This window comes from Thermobia domestica, chromosome 12 (assembly GCF_964235325.1).
Source record: "Thermobia domestica chromosome 12, izTheDome1.hap1.1, whole genome shotgun sequence".
Classification (NCBI taxonomy): Eukaryota; Metazoa; Arthropoda; class Insecta; order Zygentoma; family Lepismatidae; genus Thermobia; species Thermobia domestica.
The window spans coordinates 226,248,412-226,268,571 of NC_137465.1; the positions used below are offsets into that span (position 1 = coordinate 226,248,412).

Genomic DNA, 20,160 nt, shown 5'->3' on the forward strand with positions numbered 1-20,160 from the left:
TTCTTAATTATTTAGTACTTTCTGTTATTTTCCTTTTTTATTTCATTTTCAAATTATATCTGGTAAAGATAATAGAGAAGATCACACGAAATACGAGAAGGTAATCGGAAAGTAAGGTTACGAACCCTGCAGTAAAACATGTATATATTATTTCATACAATCTTTACAGCCAACAGAAAGTACATGCATTACTTTATTTTTCAACACTGTCTCATATAGTTGAGGCACTTGTCGCATCGTGGAATGAGTTTGAAAATTCCCTCCCGGTAAAAAAATCTGTTCGTACGTGTTCGGCTACGTTGGCACAAAGTGTTTCACCTCCTAGTCTGAAACGAACCGACGGCCTCCTAGGTGCTACTTCAAGTGCGGGAACAGGTAAAAGTCGCTTGGAGCGTGATCCGGGCTGTAGTGAGGGTTGTCGATGATCTATCTTCAACAGCGCGGTGGTTCTAATAAATAAAGCCTGGAATTAATGGCAAAATGTCATAAGTGCCATTATTGCAATTTTCATGATATTTTCAGGAAAAGTGCAGTTTCACAATTTAAAAGCAATTTTTTGCCATTGTCACAGGTTTTCTCTTCCACTACTTTTTATTTACTCATGAATGACAGCATACCACAGATCTGAGTCTCTCTTATCTGGGCAAGCGATCTCGGTGTCTGATAATAACTTGTCTATTCCCGCTGGAATGTGACAAGTGGAGGGGCGGGGATGCTAGTCCGTATTCAGTTCTTGGAATTTTGAAGCAGTGTCTGGTTCTTGGAATGACAAACGAAGATGCTTACTTTCAAGAAATAGCCAGGTGGGCAGTTATTGTGAACCTTAGGTGTGCGTGATACAGAACTGGTATTTATGTGCGTTTCAGTATTTCAAGATGCCGAAAGTTGGTCTTTCTCGGCAACAGAAGTTGGAAAATTTTGAGTGAATTCGGGCGTACTGTGTTTTCAACAGACGGTTCTGTACTGTTTTGTAAGTCATGTGAAACTGTGGTTTCCGCTGAAAAGCGTTATTTTGTAACACCCACCACTGCACTGCATATAAGCACTGCAAAACACAATTCTGCAAGGACACGCAAAACAGCTGATGAAAAGGTTCAAAATCTTCTTGGAACAGTCACGAATCCCGCTTCGCGTACTAACAGTTTTGCGAGTGATCTGTGTGAAGCTCTAATTAACGCGGACATTCCTTCATCGAAGTTAGAAAATATTTGCTTTAGAAACTTTCTCGAGAAATACACAAAACAAAAAGTTCCAAGTGAATCATCTTTGAGAAAGACTTACGTTGATAGCTCGTACAGCAGAACTATTCGTAAAAATGTTGCTGACAAAAATATATGGATTTCAATTGATAAAACTTCCGATATTCTAGGACGTTCCATTACCAACATTATAGTTGGAACTTTGGAAGGGGAAGAAGGCACACAAACATTTTTGATTGCATCAGAAGTTCTGGAAAAAGTAAATGGGACGGCAATTGCACAGGTTTTTACAAAATCACTGGGTGTTCTGGGGCCAGAATGTGTAAAATACGATAAGACCCTTCTTTTTGTCGCAGACGAAGCTGCATACATGAGAAGTGCAGAAAATGCCCTCAAGATTCTATTCCCACGTATGCTGCATGTCACCTGTCTGGCACACACGCTACATAGAATTGCAGAGGAAGTTCGTTCTCATTTTCCTGGCGTTGACCTTCTTGTGTCAAGTGTGAAAAAGGTATTTCTGAAAGCTCACTCGCGAACAAGTACGTTTCGCGAATTAGCCCCTGAACTTCCGCTTCCACCACAGCCTGTCTTAACGAGATGGGGTACATGCATTACAGCTGTTCTCTATTATGCTAACAACATTGAATCCATCAAAAGAATCATTGATACTTTTGATGAGGATGATGCGTCTTCAATTAAGGCTGCTCAAAGTTTGCTTAAGAAGAATTCCTTGAAAAAAGAATTAGTCTTCATTGCAACACATTTTGCAAAGTTACCAGATGCTATTGCTAAGCTGGAAGAAAAAGAACAGACACTCGCTAGTTATCTGAAAATCTTCAGTGATACTCTCAACGATCTGAGTGTTGTACCTGGTGACAAGGGCGAGTACATTCGGCGTATATGTGATCGTGTTGTAAGTGCTAATTAAGGTTTGGGAAAATTGAAGGACATCGCTCGTGTTATGGAAGGTGATGCTGATACAACTGTTGACAATAACATGGATCCTTCCCAAATTACATGTTTCAAGTATGCTCCAATGACATCTGTAGTTGTGGAAAGATCATTTCCACATTTAAAGCGAATTCTTTCTGACAGGAGGCAAAGTCTTTTCTTTGAAAATCTTAAAAAGATGTTAACAAATTTAGAGAACAAAAATATGAAAACACTTTCGTAAGAGAAAATAAACTGTTAGTGTAGTGTAAAATGACTTCACTTTGGTTTTCTTGTGCTTTGAATGTTTGTGCTAATGTAACCGCATGTGAATAGAATGTGGTAGTGTTTTTAAGTTATTGTTACTACTGAAGAATGGCGAATAAATTGTTAGATGTCGTCCCTTCAAGGGTTGCGCAAGTTTCCAGAATTTTAAGTGGTAAGTACAAAGTGCAAAATGAAACGTTTTATTCGGTTAGTAAACGAATTATAGCCTTTTATAGTTTTACATATTTTAGTATCTATTTTTTTCCCCAAAGTTTGTGATTACTTGTTTATTTTATTTTGTCATTTTACCTGACATTTTTGAGTGTTTATTTTGCAATTTTGCTAGCCATTTTCGGGCTTTTATTTCGCCATTAATCCCGAGCTTTACTTATAAATACAATCTTATAAATACTAACAAGTTCGACGAGTTTTGTACTAACAGTACATTTTTATAAATACTAACAGTACAGTGTTATAAGCACTAATAGTACAATCCTATAAACACAATTTTATAAGTGCGAAGAGTACAATCTTATAACGACTAACAGTATAATCTTATAAGACCCACTGTGTGATCCTAATAAAACCAAGAGAATTAAACAGATACATGAGAATTTTAAGGATTGATTACAATGTGAAACTATATGAGAAAAATAAGACGAAACGATGCTTTAGTAATGCTGTTCATAAAATGAGCTGCAGTATTAGTGTAGAGCCATACATCAAGCACATGAATTTTGGGGGTCACATTAGTACGCTGTGTAAGGTTGTAATGTTAGTGCACACGATAACCCTTTGAACGAAAGCGGTTTTTTTTAATAGGCAGCTAGAGCGATTATCTGGCTAGAGTTCGTTAGTGGAGTTAATCCGTTAAGAAGTTAACAGGTAACGATGACTTTAATGGTGACTATCTCCATCCGCCATAACCCTCTTTACTATCTTTAGCAGAGTTTATTTATTTACTCGTTTGAAACTATGGAGAAATAAAATTCATTTTTTGTTCAATCTTTCTGTTTCCTAATTTAATATATTTTTTATTCCTTTATTTAATAAAAAATAAAATAATCAAGAAAAAATAAAATATTTTTTAAATGATCCTGATACTACGCTATCATTAAGTTATGCTTAAGTAATTAAATTGTTGTGACAGTGTATTCTTTGTTTCTAGTATCAATATTTCCCACAGTGCTAATAATTCGGATATTTATAAGATGCTTTACGGATTCCGAAAAATGTTATCGAATCAGTGAAGTAAATTTTAAATGCTGTTAAATTCTTTTGTATGTTCCTTGGTCTGTACTCTTGACCAACTAGTAAGTTAAAAGAGTTTTAAGGAAGGTAACTAAGATAACACAGCAGCTCCCAGAAGTATTATGAAAAAGGAAGCTATCAAGACATAAAATGTATGTCACTTATCGATAATATCTTTTAGTATTTATATAGCAACTCACGAGTGCCAAAAATTATATTTAGAATTACAAAAGGCCAATGTTCCTATCTTCGGCTAAATTAATGATGTTTTACTGAGGTCAAGAAGTGTTTTCGTCGTTGAAGGTGTGATACCTTGTATATACAATTTGTTAGTTTTTTTTAGACGAAAAGCGTCACTAAATATATTCGCACTATTAATATTTCAGACTTTCCAAAATATGTTTATCCTTTAAAAACACGCTGGTAGAACTGCTCTCATCACAGCACATATGGATATAATACATTGAACTCATTGCCATACGAGGAGGTATCATCTGAAGTTGCCAACGATCGACGTGCAAGCGAACGCTGTAATCGGTTATTTATCAGCAATCGATGTCTTGTGATGCACGAGAGTTTGCTAGAATATAGGCTATTGCTTTGACATCAGGTTTATGCCAAGGAGGAAAATCGCAAAATTTGGACATACGAGCAGAGTTCGAAGTGGAAAAAAGCAGAGGCGGTATGTTTTATTACGATTTTGACTCGTCATACCTCCTATTTAAATGTTGAAATACAGTAAGGGTATGTTGACTAAAAGGTTGCATTTCTATTTACATAATGACTAAAAGCCATTGGAGAGCTTCTCTGTAGTTACGAGGGGAGACTTTGATTCCTCGCCATTGGAGAGACTTTGATTCTCCACCAACAGCTGAAAAAAAAATTGTTTTAATCCCTTTATGTTGTATTATGGAGAATTATTCACGAAAATACTCAAAAACTGAATTTTTATATTAATAATTTCCTGCGGAAAGCTCCCGGACCCTTACTTGACTGAGGGGTAATCCAAACTCCCGGAAGGTTCGACCCCCACAGCAGACAACTCCTAAATCCGTCCATGCTCAAAATACGACATTTATCTATATACATTAAGGAAGACGACACACATAATAAGAAAATTCAATATAGCTCATCAAAATATATACTAGACAAATTTCTTTGAAGACACCTCATTTTAAAAAGAAAAGGTAGAAAAAAGATAAAAATGTCCGTGTTGTCAACTTAGAAATTATTTCTACATAAGAAATAAATCTTTGACGTGCAAAGCTATTCGTCAATTTATGTGTATAAAAAGGATTTATTGAAGTTATTTAGCATCTAATCTCCAGTGATGGTATATCTTGATTACTGAAAAACCAGAGGTGGTATGCCTTCATCACTAAAAAACCAGAGGCGGTATGGCATACCACCGCATACCATCTCTCTTCGACCACTGTATACGAGGGTTCACATCTTCAACGATGTTATGTCTTTGATCATGCTCTGATAGCAATAGATAGTAGCGTCGGATATAACTCATTGATAGTTTAATCTGTTAGTATAACTTATCACATATTTGGGGAAATTAAATGGTCATGGCATTTCCATACTTAGGAACTGTTTGTGAGATTAGACAGAACACATCAAACCAGGTGCAAAGTAAAAGAAAAATATGCTTGAAACAAAAATCTGACAGAAAGCATTACAATGTTTCGGGTCATAAGCAATATTTGGAACAAGTTTGAAATTACAATACCGTAGTTATTTAAAAAAAGAAAAAGAAAGAAAAGAAAACCTAAGTTAAGATGACAAACATAAAAGTTCAGGGATGTACGAGGGAATATGTGAATACAAAGGAAATGACTTTGGATGGTAAAAAGGAATTTACAGGTCACGGTAAAAGTCCACGTTGGAGATTTGAAAAGTTCAGATACAGCGATTTCAGAATTGCCAAACCTTTCACCTTTTACTAACATGCGTTTATGAAATACTTGTACATCCTAGATAGGTCAAAGAAAAGACAGAAAAAATAAATTTATGTGTTAAGAAAATCAATATAAGATTATCTTGTATATAAGATCTTCCTATAAGATATCTCTTATATGTAAGGTATTTATTTGGGCCAATGTATAGTATGCATAACGTATTTTTTAAATAAATATTGTTTTCACTGTATAACAAAACATACTTTGCACTTATTAGTTTGAAAGATTATTTTGCGGTGCTTCACACTCCAGTATATTCATCTTTATCTTTAGAATATGTGAAAATACTGTTGTAGAGGCCTCCGAAATTTTTATGTTTACGGATCTTTGTTATATTGTAGCGTCATTAATTTGTAATACTGAACAATAAATATGACGACGTTTTACGTTTAATATGTGACAACTTAATATAGTGCCATTTGAAAAAAAATAGAACTTTATGTTAAGTTGGCAACTTTGTTGTGTTATTGCGGAGTATGTCAAATAATGTTCACTTCTCAATATTTGGATGTTACAAACTTTCATCGTATTTCACCCATTAGTTTAAAAGTTATAAGTGCTTTTTTAAGATAAATGGCCCATCATGTTTCTTTTCTTAAATATTTTTCATTGTGAATACCTGAAAATGAGATGCAGAAAGGACACATGTTCTATATTAATAATACAGAACATGTGCCCTTCCTGCAATGACCGATACAATTATATTCGTAATTCCTTCTTTGTAGGCTTCGCTTTGTCGGGAATGTGTGACAATGAATCAACAGCATTACAAGGAACTCTTGGAACATTATTTCCAACTCTCACCTTGTGTGGTAAGTAAATTTAGTTTTACTTCAATTATAATGCTAAACATCTGAAGGAAATTTAGTTTTACTTCAACTATAATGCTAAACATCTAAAGGAAATTTAGTTTTACTTCAACTATAATGCTAAACATCTAAAGGAAATTTAGTTTTACTTCAACTATAATGCTTAACATCTGAAGAAAATTTAGTTTTACTTCAACTATAATGCTTAACATCTGAAGGAAATTTAGTTTTACTTCAACTATAATGCTTAACATCTAAAGGAAATTTAGTTTTACTTCAACTATAATGCTAAACATCTGAAGAAAATTTAGTTTTACTTCAACTATAATGCTTAACATCTAAAGGAAATTTAGTTTTACTTCAACTATAATGCTTAACATCTGAAGAAAATTTAGTTTTACTTCAACTATAATGCTAAACATCTAAAGGAAATTTAGTTTTACTTCAACTATAATGCTAAACATCTAAAGGAAATTTAGTTTTACTTCAACTATAATGCTAAACATCTGAAGAAAATTTAGTTTTACTTCAACTATAATGCTTAACATCTAAAGGAAATTTAGTTTTACTTCAACTATAATGCTTAACATCTGAAGAAAATTTAGTTTTACTTCAACTATAATGCTTAACATCTGAAGAAAATTTAGTTTTACTTCAACTATAATGCTTAACATCTAAAGGAAATTTAGTTTTACTTCAACTATAATGCTTAACATCTGAAGAAAATTTAGTTTTACTTCAACTATAATGCTTAACATCTGAAGAAAATTTAGTTTTACTTCAACTATAATGCTTAACATCTAAAGGAAATTTAGTTTTACTTCAACTATAATGCTTAACATCTGAAGAAAATTTAGTTTTACTTCAACTATAATGCTTAACATCTGAAGGAAATTTAGTTTTACTTCAACTATAATGCTAAACATCTAAAGGAAATTTAGTTTTACTTCAACTATAATGCTAAACATCTAAAGGAAATTTAGTTTTACTTCAACTATAATGCTTAACATCTGAAGAAAATTTAGTTTTACTTCAACTATAATGCTAAACATCTAAAGGAAATTTAGTTTTACTTCAACTATAATGCTAAACATCTGAAGAAAATTTAGTTTTACTTCAACTATAATGCTAAACATCTAAAGGAAATTTAGTTTTACTTCAACTATAATGCTAAACATCTGAAGAAAATTTAGTTTTACTTCAACTATAATGCTAAACATCTAAAGGAAATTTAGTTTTACTTCAACTATAATGCTAAACATCTGAAGAAAATTGTTTTACTTCAACTATAATACTAAACATCTGAAGAAAATTTAGTTTTACTTCAACTATAATGCTAAACATCTGAAGGAAATTTAGTTTTACTTCAACTATAATGCTAAACATCTAAAGGAAATTTAGTTTTACTTCAACTATAATGCTAAACATCTGAAGAAAATTTAGTTTTACTTCAACTATAATGCTAAACATCTAAAGGAAATTTAGTTTTACTTCAACTATAATGCTAAACATCTGAAGAAAATTTAGTTTTACTTCAACTATAATGCTTAACATCTGAAGAAAATTTAGTTTTACTTCAACTATAATGCTAAACATCTAAAGGAAATTTAGTTTTACTTCAACTATAATGCTAAACATCTAAAGGAAATTTAGTTTTACTTCAACTATAATGCTAAACATCTGAAGAAAATTTAGTTTTACTTCAACTATAATGCTTAACATCTGAAGAAAATTTAGTTTTACTTCAACTATAATGCTAAACATCTAAAGGAAATTTAGTTTTACTTCAACTATAATGCTAAACATCTGAGGAAAATTTAGTTTTACTTCAACTATAATGCTTAACATCTGAAGAAAATTTAGTTTTACTTCAACTATAATGCTAAACATCTGAAGAAAATTTAGTTTTACTTCAACTATAATGCTAAACATCTAAAGGAAATTTAGTTTTACTTCAACTATAATGCTAAACATCTGAGGAAAATTTAGTTTTACTTCAACTATAATGCTTAACATCTAAAGGAAATTTAGTTTTACTTCAACTATAATGCTAAACATCTGAAGAAAATTTAGTTTTACTTCAACTATAATGCTAAACATCTAAAGGAAATTTAGTTTTACTTCAACTATAATGCTAAACATCTGAAGAAAATTTAGTTTTACTTCAACTATAATGCTAAACATCTAAAGGAAATTTAGTTTTACTTCAACTATAATGCTAAACATCTAAAGGAAATTTAGTTTTACTTCAACTATAATGCTAAACATCTGAAGGAAATTTAGTTTTACTTCAACTATAATGCTAAACATCTGAAGGAAATTTAGTTTTACTTCAACTATAATGCTAAACATCTGAAGGAAATTTCAAAACTTGTTTTATTCACTTTCCAATGATACAAACAATATATACGGGTAGAAAATATTGAACTAGTAACTATACAAAATGACATGACAGTGCTAGTCAAATCAATCTCCTTATATTTAAATGTTCAAAAACTTTACCTACTTTTGTATTTATATTGATCAACATGGAAACCATAGCCATAGATGGATACTGTAAAACAAAAGAAATGAAAGTACTCCTTCTTTAACTTCCGAATCTGGCTCAACTGAAGACGTACTAAAGAAATTATCTGTTATGGTGGATTTAACTATATTTGAATGAATTCTCTTAGGTAAACAATTGTGAAAATATTTCCTTTCTGTTGTTGGTGATAAATTCCACTTTATTCTTTGCCTGTTTCTAGTTTTCTTGCGTTACATGTATTGTCGCTCCTTAAAAATATTTGCTTAGCTTTTCCATGTCTTTTTCTTAATATGCCAGTGAAGAGAACTATAACTTGATAGGTTAAAAATACAGAGACTTATGAGTTTCAACCGGAACAAATTGTAGTTGTTCCTTACCTAAGATATTCTACGCTACCGTCATCCACCATGCTTGATGTGATGGGCACCAGTATGGACTACTTTTTACGACATCGCAGTTTCCACTGCACCAGACGTCGTTGCAGCTGTACAGAAGTATATTGTCCCACTCCTGAATGCAGATTTTTGAGAAGTCACTTAACGTATGAATCCATCGTGATGAAAACTGTGGTGCTGTTTGAGAAAACCAAAAGCACAGTAATCTGCGAGACTAGTAACTGGACTCTTAATGAGGATATCCTCAAACGGAATACCATGGATAGCAGTTGCAACTGTCATGCGTTGGTAGAAGGCTAGCGATGTTTTCGCCGTATGACTTGAAGCTTTATCATGATGCAGTTCCACGTAACTGTTGTCCCTACACGATGCTAGTATTTCGTCTGTGTAAACTGGGGATAGGACATGTAGTAAGCAGTATTGATTTTGACATTGTTTCGAACTGATGAATCTTGAACTTTCATCTGTAGCAAAAGCCTTAATTACATAAAATCTCGTTATACACTCTGTAAAGAAAAAATAGCGACACCTCAATTCTCAAACTAACTTACACAGAAAACCATAATTGCAGCCCGTTAGAAGAGGAATAGATGGAAATGAAGAGTGGGATAGTTCATTTGCGTTATCTGTGACACCTGTGGTGTAGGACATTGTTTGTGTATCAGTAGTATTTTCGATAGATGGCACTGAGTGCGTCTCGTAAATTATTGTAGTAAGAATTCTGCATTGCATTTGTGATGTGTAGGCTGAAATAAATAGCATTTTATGATTGTTCTTTGCTTTCTCATTGTTTGGACAGTGTGTCAAGTGGCAAAATTTTTGTTGTGCAGTGTTGTTTGTGTGTGATATTGTTGCTACATGTGGACTGTAAACAAATAAGATGGGTAAGAAATGTGAGTTGTGGCAAATTTCTAAAGGAATAGATGGAATTCTGAAAATCCATCATTCTACGGCAGGAAGAGTAATTCACAAGTGCAAACAGCATAACAAATCGTCCCTTCGTCAACAGTGTGAAAGAAAAAAGAAAGCATCACCCAGAGCAGATTGCTAAATGAAATCAATAGCACCGCAGATTTAATGAGTGATTTCCCCAAAAATCGCTTTTGTAGTTTGACATGATCTTGGAACTGCAGTTACTTGTACAACTGTATTGTCTTGACTGTATGAAGAGGATATTACAAAGAAAAAACCGCGTAGAAAGTCGAAACTGACAAAACACAGAGGACTTCAACATGTAGTTTTGTGAGTCGATATGCAACTTGGACTTATGACAACTGAAAGCATGTCGTTTTCTTCATTGATAAGAAGTTTAGAATAGTGGGAAACGATAGTGGTGTGAAGTTGTGGATAAGAACAAGCAAGGAACTTGACAATAATTTTGTTTAAGAGATTCAAATATTCAGCTACTGAGTGATGATATGGGCATGGTTCACCGTTAAAGACGTCAGAACGACGGATATATGTGAAGGATCGTTTGATGCACGAAAATATCTTCAAATTCTGGCACGTAAAGTTCTTACAACAGCTAAAGATGACTTTTCTGAAGAAGATATGGACTACTTCCTTTCCCAGGACGATAATGCTTCATGTCACCGAGCCAAAATTGTTAATACGTGGTTCAAGAATATGACTATTTAGAGACTCGTGTGGCCTACAAACCCACCCGACATGAATCCAGTTGAAAATTTGTGGATCAATATGAGTAGAAATTTCAATAGACAAATATCTCAAATAGAATGGAATTCAAGGAACAGATAATCCGGGTGTTATTCCGTGATATCGAGGTTGCATTTTGCAATAGCTTTGTTACCAGTGCGGGAAGCCCATGGTGCACATACAAAATACTAGTTTGGTGTATCGTACTTCTCGATGTTTGCACACAATATGTCTTACCCTAAAGAAATTCTATTTCTTGTTTTCTGCTATTGTTGTTGATCTTTTTCAGTTTTATGAATTACTCTTCCTACAAACGATTTTGCTCAAAACATACATAGCTACTTATATATGCATATAAATTCACTAAATTTATGTCAAAAGCCTGAAACTCTGGCGCAAGTATTAAGAATGAACTGCTCATTAGGAATATGCCTTGTAATATTATCAGGAATTCATGTAAAAATTCATATTGATTAAAGTATGTTGAGAAAACCATATTAGAGCAAGTGTCGCTATTTTTCTTTACAGAGTGTATATAACAGCCTTTTAAATGAAGATTTCTGTAAGTGAGGTCCGAACTTTTTCAGGCACTTGGGTAGATTCATGCTACCTTCCTTGTCACAACGAATTTTCAGCAGTCACCACGTAAGTGGCGCTCGTACAATCTTCTGTCCTTGCTCTTTCGCGCCGCGATATTAACGCATATACGCTAGTCTTGCGAACAGCTTCCAGCCTCAATTTGAGGTGGATTGCACAATTCACTGACTGGGACATCTGTAATCGTTTGGACATTAGTTGCTGTGGTAATGGTTTCTCACAAGCTGCCATATCAAGATCTTCTTTAGCAGTCTCATGAGTTTCACTGACGCCCTATTTGGATGCAATTTCGTTGTTAATGTGGGTTCTGGAGGAAGCAGCTGTGGTGCCATAACGTTTATTTATAACATTAGCAGTAACCTTCCGTAAAACCCATATTCCGATACTGCTCTATTATGAAAGAAATACTGAAGTTTCGTAAGAAAACACCATGAAGTTCCCTTCCCAAAAGTGTTTTTTCGTCATTTTACCCACTTCATCTGCTACACTACAGGTGAGAGACAGTTTCGCTGTATGTACAGTTTAGCTGGTTCTTTGATTCCTGGTTTGAACTATTTTGTTCCTCCAATGAAAGGGTTAAGGGTTATTTGTTATTCATTCATTTATTGCGTTCTTCACCATCATGCAAAAAAGAAGACATGTCAGTTTAAATTAATTAATAAACCACATTGTAATTTAATTATACACAGACGAATTATTTTGAATATATTTTTCAAAAGGGCAAAAGTATTGTTCTGTCAGATACCTTCTAAGTTGGATTCAAAAGCTGTTTACAGATACCTGATTTTTTATACATAATATAAATAGAGTACCTTTACGAGTGACTGATTTATTACCTAGGTATATATGTTTGTTCTGCGTGTATACAAGTGAATATCTTATTTACTTCTTGTGTTGTAACTGTGGGTGTCTTTGTTGACAATAAGTTCACTGTCCAATAATTTTTGTCCATTGTGTTAATGTTTAAAACAAATAGATCGAGGGAAAGGTTGTTGTTTCAAGTGCTTTAAAAATCTTCCTGCATAGTGAGTTTCATTCTACTCCTGTTAGTATCCTTATCACTTTCTTCTTGTAGTACAAAAATGACAAGACTTTTAGGTGTACTTCCCCATAACACCAAGCCATATTTTATTATAAAATGAAAATTTGAGTATTATATACATTTAGCTGTTTTTACCTTAATCTTACCTTTCATACATCTAATTACATAAGAAAATTTACTTAACTTGTTTCCTATATGTTCTGTATGAGGTTTCCACTTGACTTTATTAGATATATTTGCTGCGAGAAAGGTAACAGTTTTCGCATATTTAGTTGTTTTATTGTCTATTCTGATCATTGTGTTTGATTATTTTTAAGATTATAAAATTTGAAGACAGATGTTTTGTTTGTGCTAATAATTACCCCGTTTTTATTCATACAACTTGAAAGTTGGTTCATTGTCAATAGACAATTTGAAGCTAATTTGCTTTCACCTTTCCCACTGACTATTATATTGTATCATCCGCATATAAAGTCACACATGAGCGGTCAATATTTTGAGAAAGATCATTTATATAATGGAGAAAAGTAATTGGCCCCAGTGTTCAGAGGTGCCTGGGAATTTCCCCTCCTTCAATTACCACACTGATTCTAGTCACCAGACGTGCCATATATTGGAGGAGAAGAAAGGGGAAATGGAATTTGTATGCTGTAAAATGTAGTTCCTTCTTTTCAGGCTAGTATTATATATATATACAGGGTGTCTCAAAAGTCCCTTACCACCCCTATTAAAATCCAAATGGATGTACTTTCAGCGAATTTGATGTGCTAGGTGAACTTGAGGGTTAAGGGGACACTTTCTGGCGTAGATTACGCGGACGGCCGCCATCTTGGTGCCGTCATCTTGAATTTAACTTTTTTATTACAAACGCTACGTGGGTCATGTGATACATGACCATAGGCTAGAATTTCACCAGTAAACCGAATCTGAAGTCAAAATGCATTTATCTTTATGTGGTAAACAGTTATCCACAATTGCAGGTTTGACTTTCGTATTACATAATGTGCTCAACATCTTGTCCGTGCTGGGCAATGCACGTGTTCAGACGCTTCTCCCAATTGCTATGGACACGTATTAAGGTTTCTGGGAATATTCGTTCACAGGCAGCCATAATACGTTGTTCCAGATGGCGAACATCACGAATTTTCACAGCATACACCATAGCCTTCACATGTCCCCACAGGTAGAAGTCAATGGGGTTCAGTCTGGTGATCGGGCAGGTCATTCCACTGGTCCACGTCCTATGGAATTCTTCATCCAGGAACTGACGCACCTGGATGCCATAAAGGGGAGGTGCACCATCTTGTTGGAAGAACCTGGGAAAGGTACCATCCTCGGATATCAGAGCCGGCATTATGTTTTCCTGCAACAACGCGAGGTATCGGTCTGTATTTAACGTTCCTGGAATGAAAAACGGACCGACGATCTTTATTCCCCATATGCCTGCCCATACCATAGTTTTCCCTGCACTGGTCATTTTCGAAGGATCTGCCCAAGCGGGGTTGACACGGGACCAATATCGCATGTTTTGCCTATTGACCTCACCATTTACGTAGCAATGGGCTTCAACCGAAAAAGTATCTGCATAGCGAACTGCGGATTTACCCTCAATTGCTCAATAGCCCACTCGCAAAACTGGACGCGACGATCGGGATCGTCTTCCGACAAATGTTGCTGCAATTGCATCTTATATGGATGTCACTTATACCTTTGGAGCACTCTGTGCACTGAACTGTGACTCACAGCACACTGCATTGCTAAACGACGTGTGCTTCGCTGCGGCAACTTCGAGAAGGAGGCCAGCACGGCAGTAGCTGTTTCTTCGTCCGTGGCTGTCCTTGCCCGTCCACTACGGGGTCTATCCACAACTGTTCCCGTTTCCTCGAATTTGGTCAGTAACCGTGCCATTGCAACATGCGATACAGGTGCTCGTTGTGGATGACGCGCATTGAAATCGGCAGTCACTGCGCGGGCACTCCTCCCGCTCCATATTTTGATGATCTGGATGGGTTCGTCCCTCGTTAACGACATGATTCAAAACCTGCAACACAAAAGAAACGCAGCCAAATTCACAACTTTAATTGTGGATAACTGTTTACACATAAAGATAAATGCATTTTGACTTCAGATTCGATTTACTGGTGAAATTCTAGCCTATGGTCATGTATCACATGACCCACGTAGCGTTTGTAATAAAAAAGTTAAATTCAAGATGACGGCACCAAGATGGCGGCCGTCCGCGTAACCTACGCCAGAAAGTGTCCCCCTAACCCTCAAGTTCACCTACCACATCAAATTCGCTGAAAGTACATCCATTTGGATTTTAATAGGGGTGGTAAGGGACTTTTGAGCCATCCATGTTTTACCATCTTCCGTTATCGGTGAAAGGAACTGTGAAAAGGAAGTTGAAGTATAGGGATACTCCTTTAAGTACTAATGGTGCGTTCGTTTCGCTGGTACTGGTGAATTCTGAAACATGGATATTTAGATAGAGCGTATACCAGTTCCTGTGTAATTCCTTAAACCGCTTAGGATAGGCCCTATAGTTTCTAAGTTAGGGAGTTTTGAAAAATGATTTTTCGAATTTTCAATGGATCATAACTCTGAAAGGAGGCATTTTCGGCCCATGTTTATTAGAACTTTTTTCTTTCATTTCGTATAAGGAATCGCCACCCAAAGTTTGTCGGTGGAGTTACCTACCCTGTATATATATAATATTGGTCAAGGTAGAATGTATTGTGATGTTTTTATTATTATACTCTGTGTTATGGTAAATAAATGTTGCCGTAGCCTTCGACCCTCAATTCATTATTGAGTAATTATCGTCTATCATAGGTATTCTGCCCTTAATGGCAGGTCATTTGCCGCAGCTGAGAAGCTTCCATGCTTCACGGTCCTCTGCTAACCACTTCGTCTTCGCGTATGATCTTTCTGCTTTTATATCGTCCATTAATTGTAGCCTCCTTCTCCCCTCTCCCTCTCTTTCCTGCCACCATACCTTTTAGCACGTCCCTCATGATAATTTTTTCTTAGCCAATGTCCCAACCAGTTTCTTTTCCTCTTCTCAATAATGTCTAAATTTGTTCTTCTCTCCCCTCACCTTTTCTAACACCCTCTCATTTGTTTTTCGCTAGACCCAACTAATTATTTCTATTCTTCTCTAAACCTACATTTCGAAACCTTCCAGTCGTTTTTCATCACTTTCGTGTAATGTCCATGTTTCCGCCCCATACAGTACAACACTCTACATGCATTTTATGAGTGTTTTCCTCAACTCATTATTCAAGGTCCCACAAAACAGATCTTTCTTCTTCCTAAAGGTTTCTTTCACTATTCCTATTCTTGCTTTTATTTCATGTTCGCACTTCATGGTATTACTAAGAATACTACCCAGGTATCGAAAATTATTTACTTGTTCTATTTTCTCATCTACTTTTATATTTGACACAAACATCTTCGTTCCAATCACCACAGCTTTTGTCTTTCTAACATTTATTTTCATCCCATATTCTTCAAGTTTTCTTACATCCTATTGATTTTCTTTTCAGATGCTGCAACAAGCGCCATATAATCTGCAAATCTTATACGTCTAATCATTCTACCTCCTACCGAAATGCCATCTTCACCATGTAGGCTCTTTTTCACTATCTCTTCGAAATAGATATTAAATAATGTTGGCTCGAGACAGCATCCTTGTCGAACTCCCCTTCCAATCACACTCTCCTCCATCAGTTCCTCCGCTATCCTAACACTTACTTGTTGATTCATATATACATTTTGTATGAGTCTTCGATCTTTCCATTCCAACCCTATCTTCTTTAGAACTCCCAACAACAATTCACGCAGTCAAAAGCCTTTTCTAGATCAATAGATACAACATAAATCTTTTTCCCTTTTTCTATAAGTCTTTTGCCGATCGCCCTTAATAATCCAATTGCATCTCTTGTGCCCTTACCTCTCTTGAACCCGAACTGTTCCTCCTCAACTTTTTCATTTGTTCGTCCATACAACCTTCTGTTCAGTATTCGGAGCAGAATTTTAACTGCATTAGATATGAGACTAATTAAGTTCTATAATCCTCAGATCTCCTTGGGTTCGATTTCTTAGCGATTGGTATCATAGTTAATTAAAAGTTCTAATTCTTTAGTTGTCCTAATAATGCACAGCAAAGTAAGGTCATTTAAAGTATCATCATTACCCACTTTCAATTCATTAAATTGAAAAAGTACAGTTTAATTTGCAATTAAGTCACCACAATATAGGTACTACTGAGGAGATACATAAAATGTTTGTGCTTGAAATTAAATATGACTACGCAACTTGACATATTTTGAAGTAATTAAATTAAAACGATACAGCTTTCGAGTTGCAATTAAACCTTCACAATAGTTTTAAATCTTGCAAATTTCCTCCATGTTAGCGGCATCTATTGGCATCAAACAGGTAGTGACATCTATTAGCTCGACTGTATACTATTAGAAATTATCGTTACTCTCAGACAGACTTTTTTTTAATTATAAATGGGATTTGAGACAATAAAATATATTAAAATTGAGGATTTTTATTAGCGTTTTCGTAAAATACATTGTATTGATCCTTTGTATATCTTACAAAAGTATGTATTTGCCTAGTTTGAAATTTAGAAACGATGAAAGTTCATAAACTGTAAAGATAATATAAACTGCATCCTACCTTGGCAACCAGAATTTGTGTTAATGGCGAAAATAAACATAATTCAAACTTTTAATTTAGTGAATCCATCAAGGGAAATAAATATTTGTGTTATTACTTTCTTACGATTTTATTTTCTATTTCAGGGATTATGTGGCCCCTGCTTGCTATGGAAAAATTTTGGAGAGTTTTAAGTTACTTTGTACCGATCACATTACCAGTTCAGTCCTTACGAAACATCATGCTTCGAGGTTGGGGCTTTGCTCACGAAGGTGTATGGGAAGGATATATTGTGATAATATCGTGGACCACAGTATTTTTCATATTTAGTATGGTCCTTCTTGAACTCAAATACAGATGAATTTATGTAAAGTATAAACGTAATTGTACCTGCACATTGAATACAAAGAGTGCTTTGTGGGAATGTGTGTGTGTGTGTGTGTGTGTGTACATATACATCAGGATTGTTCATTGGTTATTTATTATTTGTTGAACACATACCAATCGACTGTGAAACGATTGATGTAGATTGCAGTATATAAATCGTACGTAGTAAATAATAAAATAGAGCTAGAAGATTCCTTAAGAAGAACTTTGAAGCAACATGCTATACTGGAATTGTATGATTTGATTTTACTTCCATAGCAATGGAAATGTTTTACAATTTTATTCCTTCCAAGAACTATAATACTTTCACAATATTTAATAAATTCTTGTTTGAAACAGATAAAAGAACTGTTATAAATATAGTATTATATTTGTTACGGATAACAAAATATGTTATAGAAAATACAGTTGTAGCCAATTCCACTGTTGGAGTCGAGGTAGCTTAATGGTAGAGCGTTCATCTCTGGTGCATGGGATCCCTGGTTCGATTCCAACTCGCGCCAAGTGAACTTTGTAGTGAACAAACACCGTGTGCGTGAGTTTTCTCTTGGTTAGCCCTTAGTTACATGACTTCGTAACCAAGTTACAGACATTTTTTTTCAGCTTGTAAAGGTTGCATCACTAGATGAAAAGTGTGAAGTTAAAAACTGTGAGACGCACTGCAAAGTGTTCCAAAACACACAGTCTTTTGGCTGGTACTGCATTATGTTGTGAAGTATTTTGGAGGACCACTCTTGTTATCCTTGGATAGTATCAGTTCAGAAGGCTGTAATGCAGAGTTCCCTGTAGATGTTAACTACGGCTGGAGAACCAAGTTGGATTCTAATTTAGTCTTGAAATATAGCTTTGGGTAGTGATTCCGATGATTGCAGGCAGGTCTTCATGGACAGCTCTGGATCAGCAGGATTCTAAACGCCTTCATTGGATCGTATGTAAATAATGCACAAAAGAATGCTAAAATAATTACAACAATTTATTGAAATATTAAAAAAACTAATATAAAACATTAAATAATTGAAATGACAAAAGTGAAATTGGAAACACTTCCAACTACATGGTAAGAATCCAAAATATTTCCTATTAAAAACTTACAACTAAACATTTATCCACATTCTAGGAGAAAAGAAAAATTGCCACTTACGTTTATACTTGGCAGAAGAGACCAGAATATCCAACCTTTAATGAGCAGAAGAGATGCATGTCAAAGTTCGAAAAGACGGAAACTTAAAGATGTACAATGCAGAAACACAACTGCCTGGCTTCTCCACCGTACTAACTGCAATTTATGGCAGTCTTTCATATGTATCGTGTAACTGTGGTTAAATTCCACTTAACCTATTTCTGTTATAACCCACTCATCTATAGAAGTTACGTAACATAGCATAATATTTAGAATTTTACTCTTAGTTGGAAACTACTGGTCTCTTCTAACTCAAAGAACATTAAGAAATAAATAAATCTCTGGTTCTTTAACCTGTATGAAAAAATAATTATATATATATATACAGAGAGAAAGAGATGGATAGACAAGATAGATAGATAGATATTGATTGATTGATTTATTGATTGATTGATTGATTTATAGATAGATAGATAGATAGATAGATAGATAGATAGATAGATAGATAGATAGATAGATAGATAGATTGATTGATTGATTGATTGATTGATTGATTGATTGATTGATTGATTGATTGATTGATTGATTGATTGATTGATTGATTACGTTTAGTACCACATCACAGCCGAAAAACCGGACATCAATTTGAAATACCGAAATGGGATTCTCAAACGCCAGACTTTGTCACAATATGATCTGTTTTCCGAAATCAAGTAAATGATTCGATTCGCCTGGAGTAAGGGTGGGTACGATATTAGTGTGGTTGGTAATTTCTTGACACCAAAGCAATTATCTTTTAACTTAACTGGTGATAATTGTGCGTTGTGTGAAAGAGTCATTCATCATCGGTTGCTGGTGTGAGAAAAGCCTTTGCTTTAAATATTTTTATCGTGATTTTCATTATCATTCAGATGTAAGTAACTACATGAAATAACTAAATATATCAATATTTGTCATTTGAATGAATTCTGTGGAATATAATAGTTATAAGTCACTCGACAAAGTTATGTAAATGAAAAAAAAAAGCATGTTTCGCAAATACGAAACAGTTTAAAACTTACATAGTGTTGATTATCGACTTTTGAACAAGTGATTCCTTGCAGATTTAAAAAACGTATGGCGCATTATATATATCTAACTACAGAAAAGTTGAGCTTTGTAGAATGAGCTATGGTTCATAGATATAGGTCGAGGGTCAGTACTTAGAACTTAAAAACTCAATATCCTACAATACTTTTGAAATTCTGTATCTTAAGAACCGTTGACCCCAGGGTCACCAAAAATCATTTCTAGGTAGACAATTTCAATAGCTCTTAAATATACTCGCGATTTTGAATACACG

General features: G+C 34.6%; 1 protein-coding gene across 1 annotated transcript in view; it reads left to right on the forward strand.

Annotated features, from left to right (window-relative positions):
• Positions 1-18,033, forward strand: part of LOC145667068 (ABC transporter G family member 20-like) — a 130,029-nt gene extending 111,996 nt beyond the window's left edge. Inside the window, exons 15-16 of the mRNA XM_081734767.1 lie at positions 6,340-6,426; positions 17,458-18,033. Of these exons, the coding sequence (XP_081590893.1) occupies positions 6,340-6,426; positions 17,458-17,672 (302 nt within the window). The 3' untranslated portion in view covers positions 17,673-18,033. The remainder of the gene's footprint in view (positions 1-6,339; positions 6,427-17,457) is intronic.
• Positions 18,034-20,160: the final 2,127 nt, after the last annotated feature.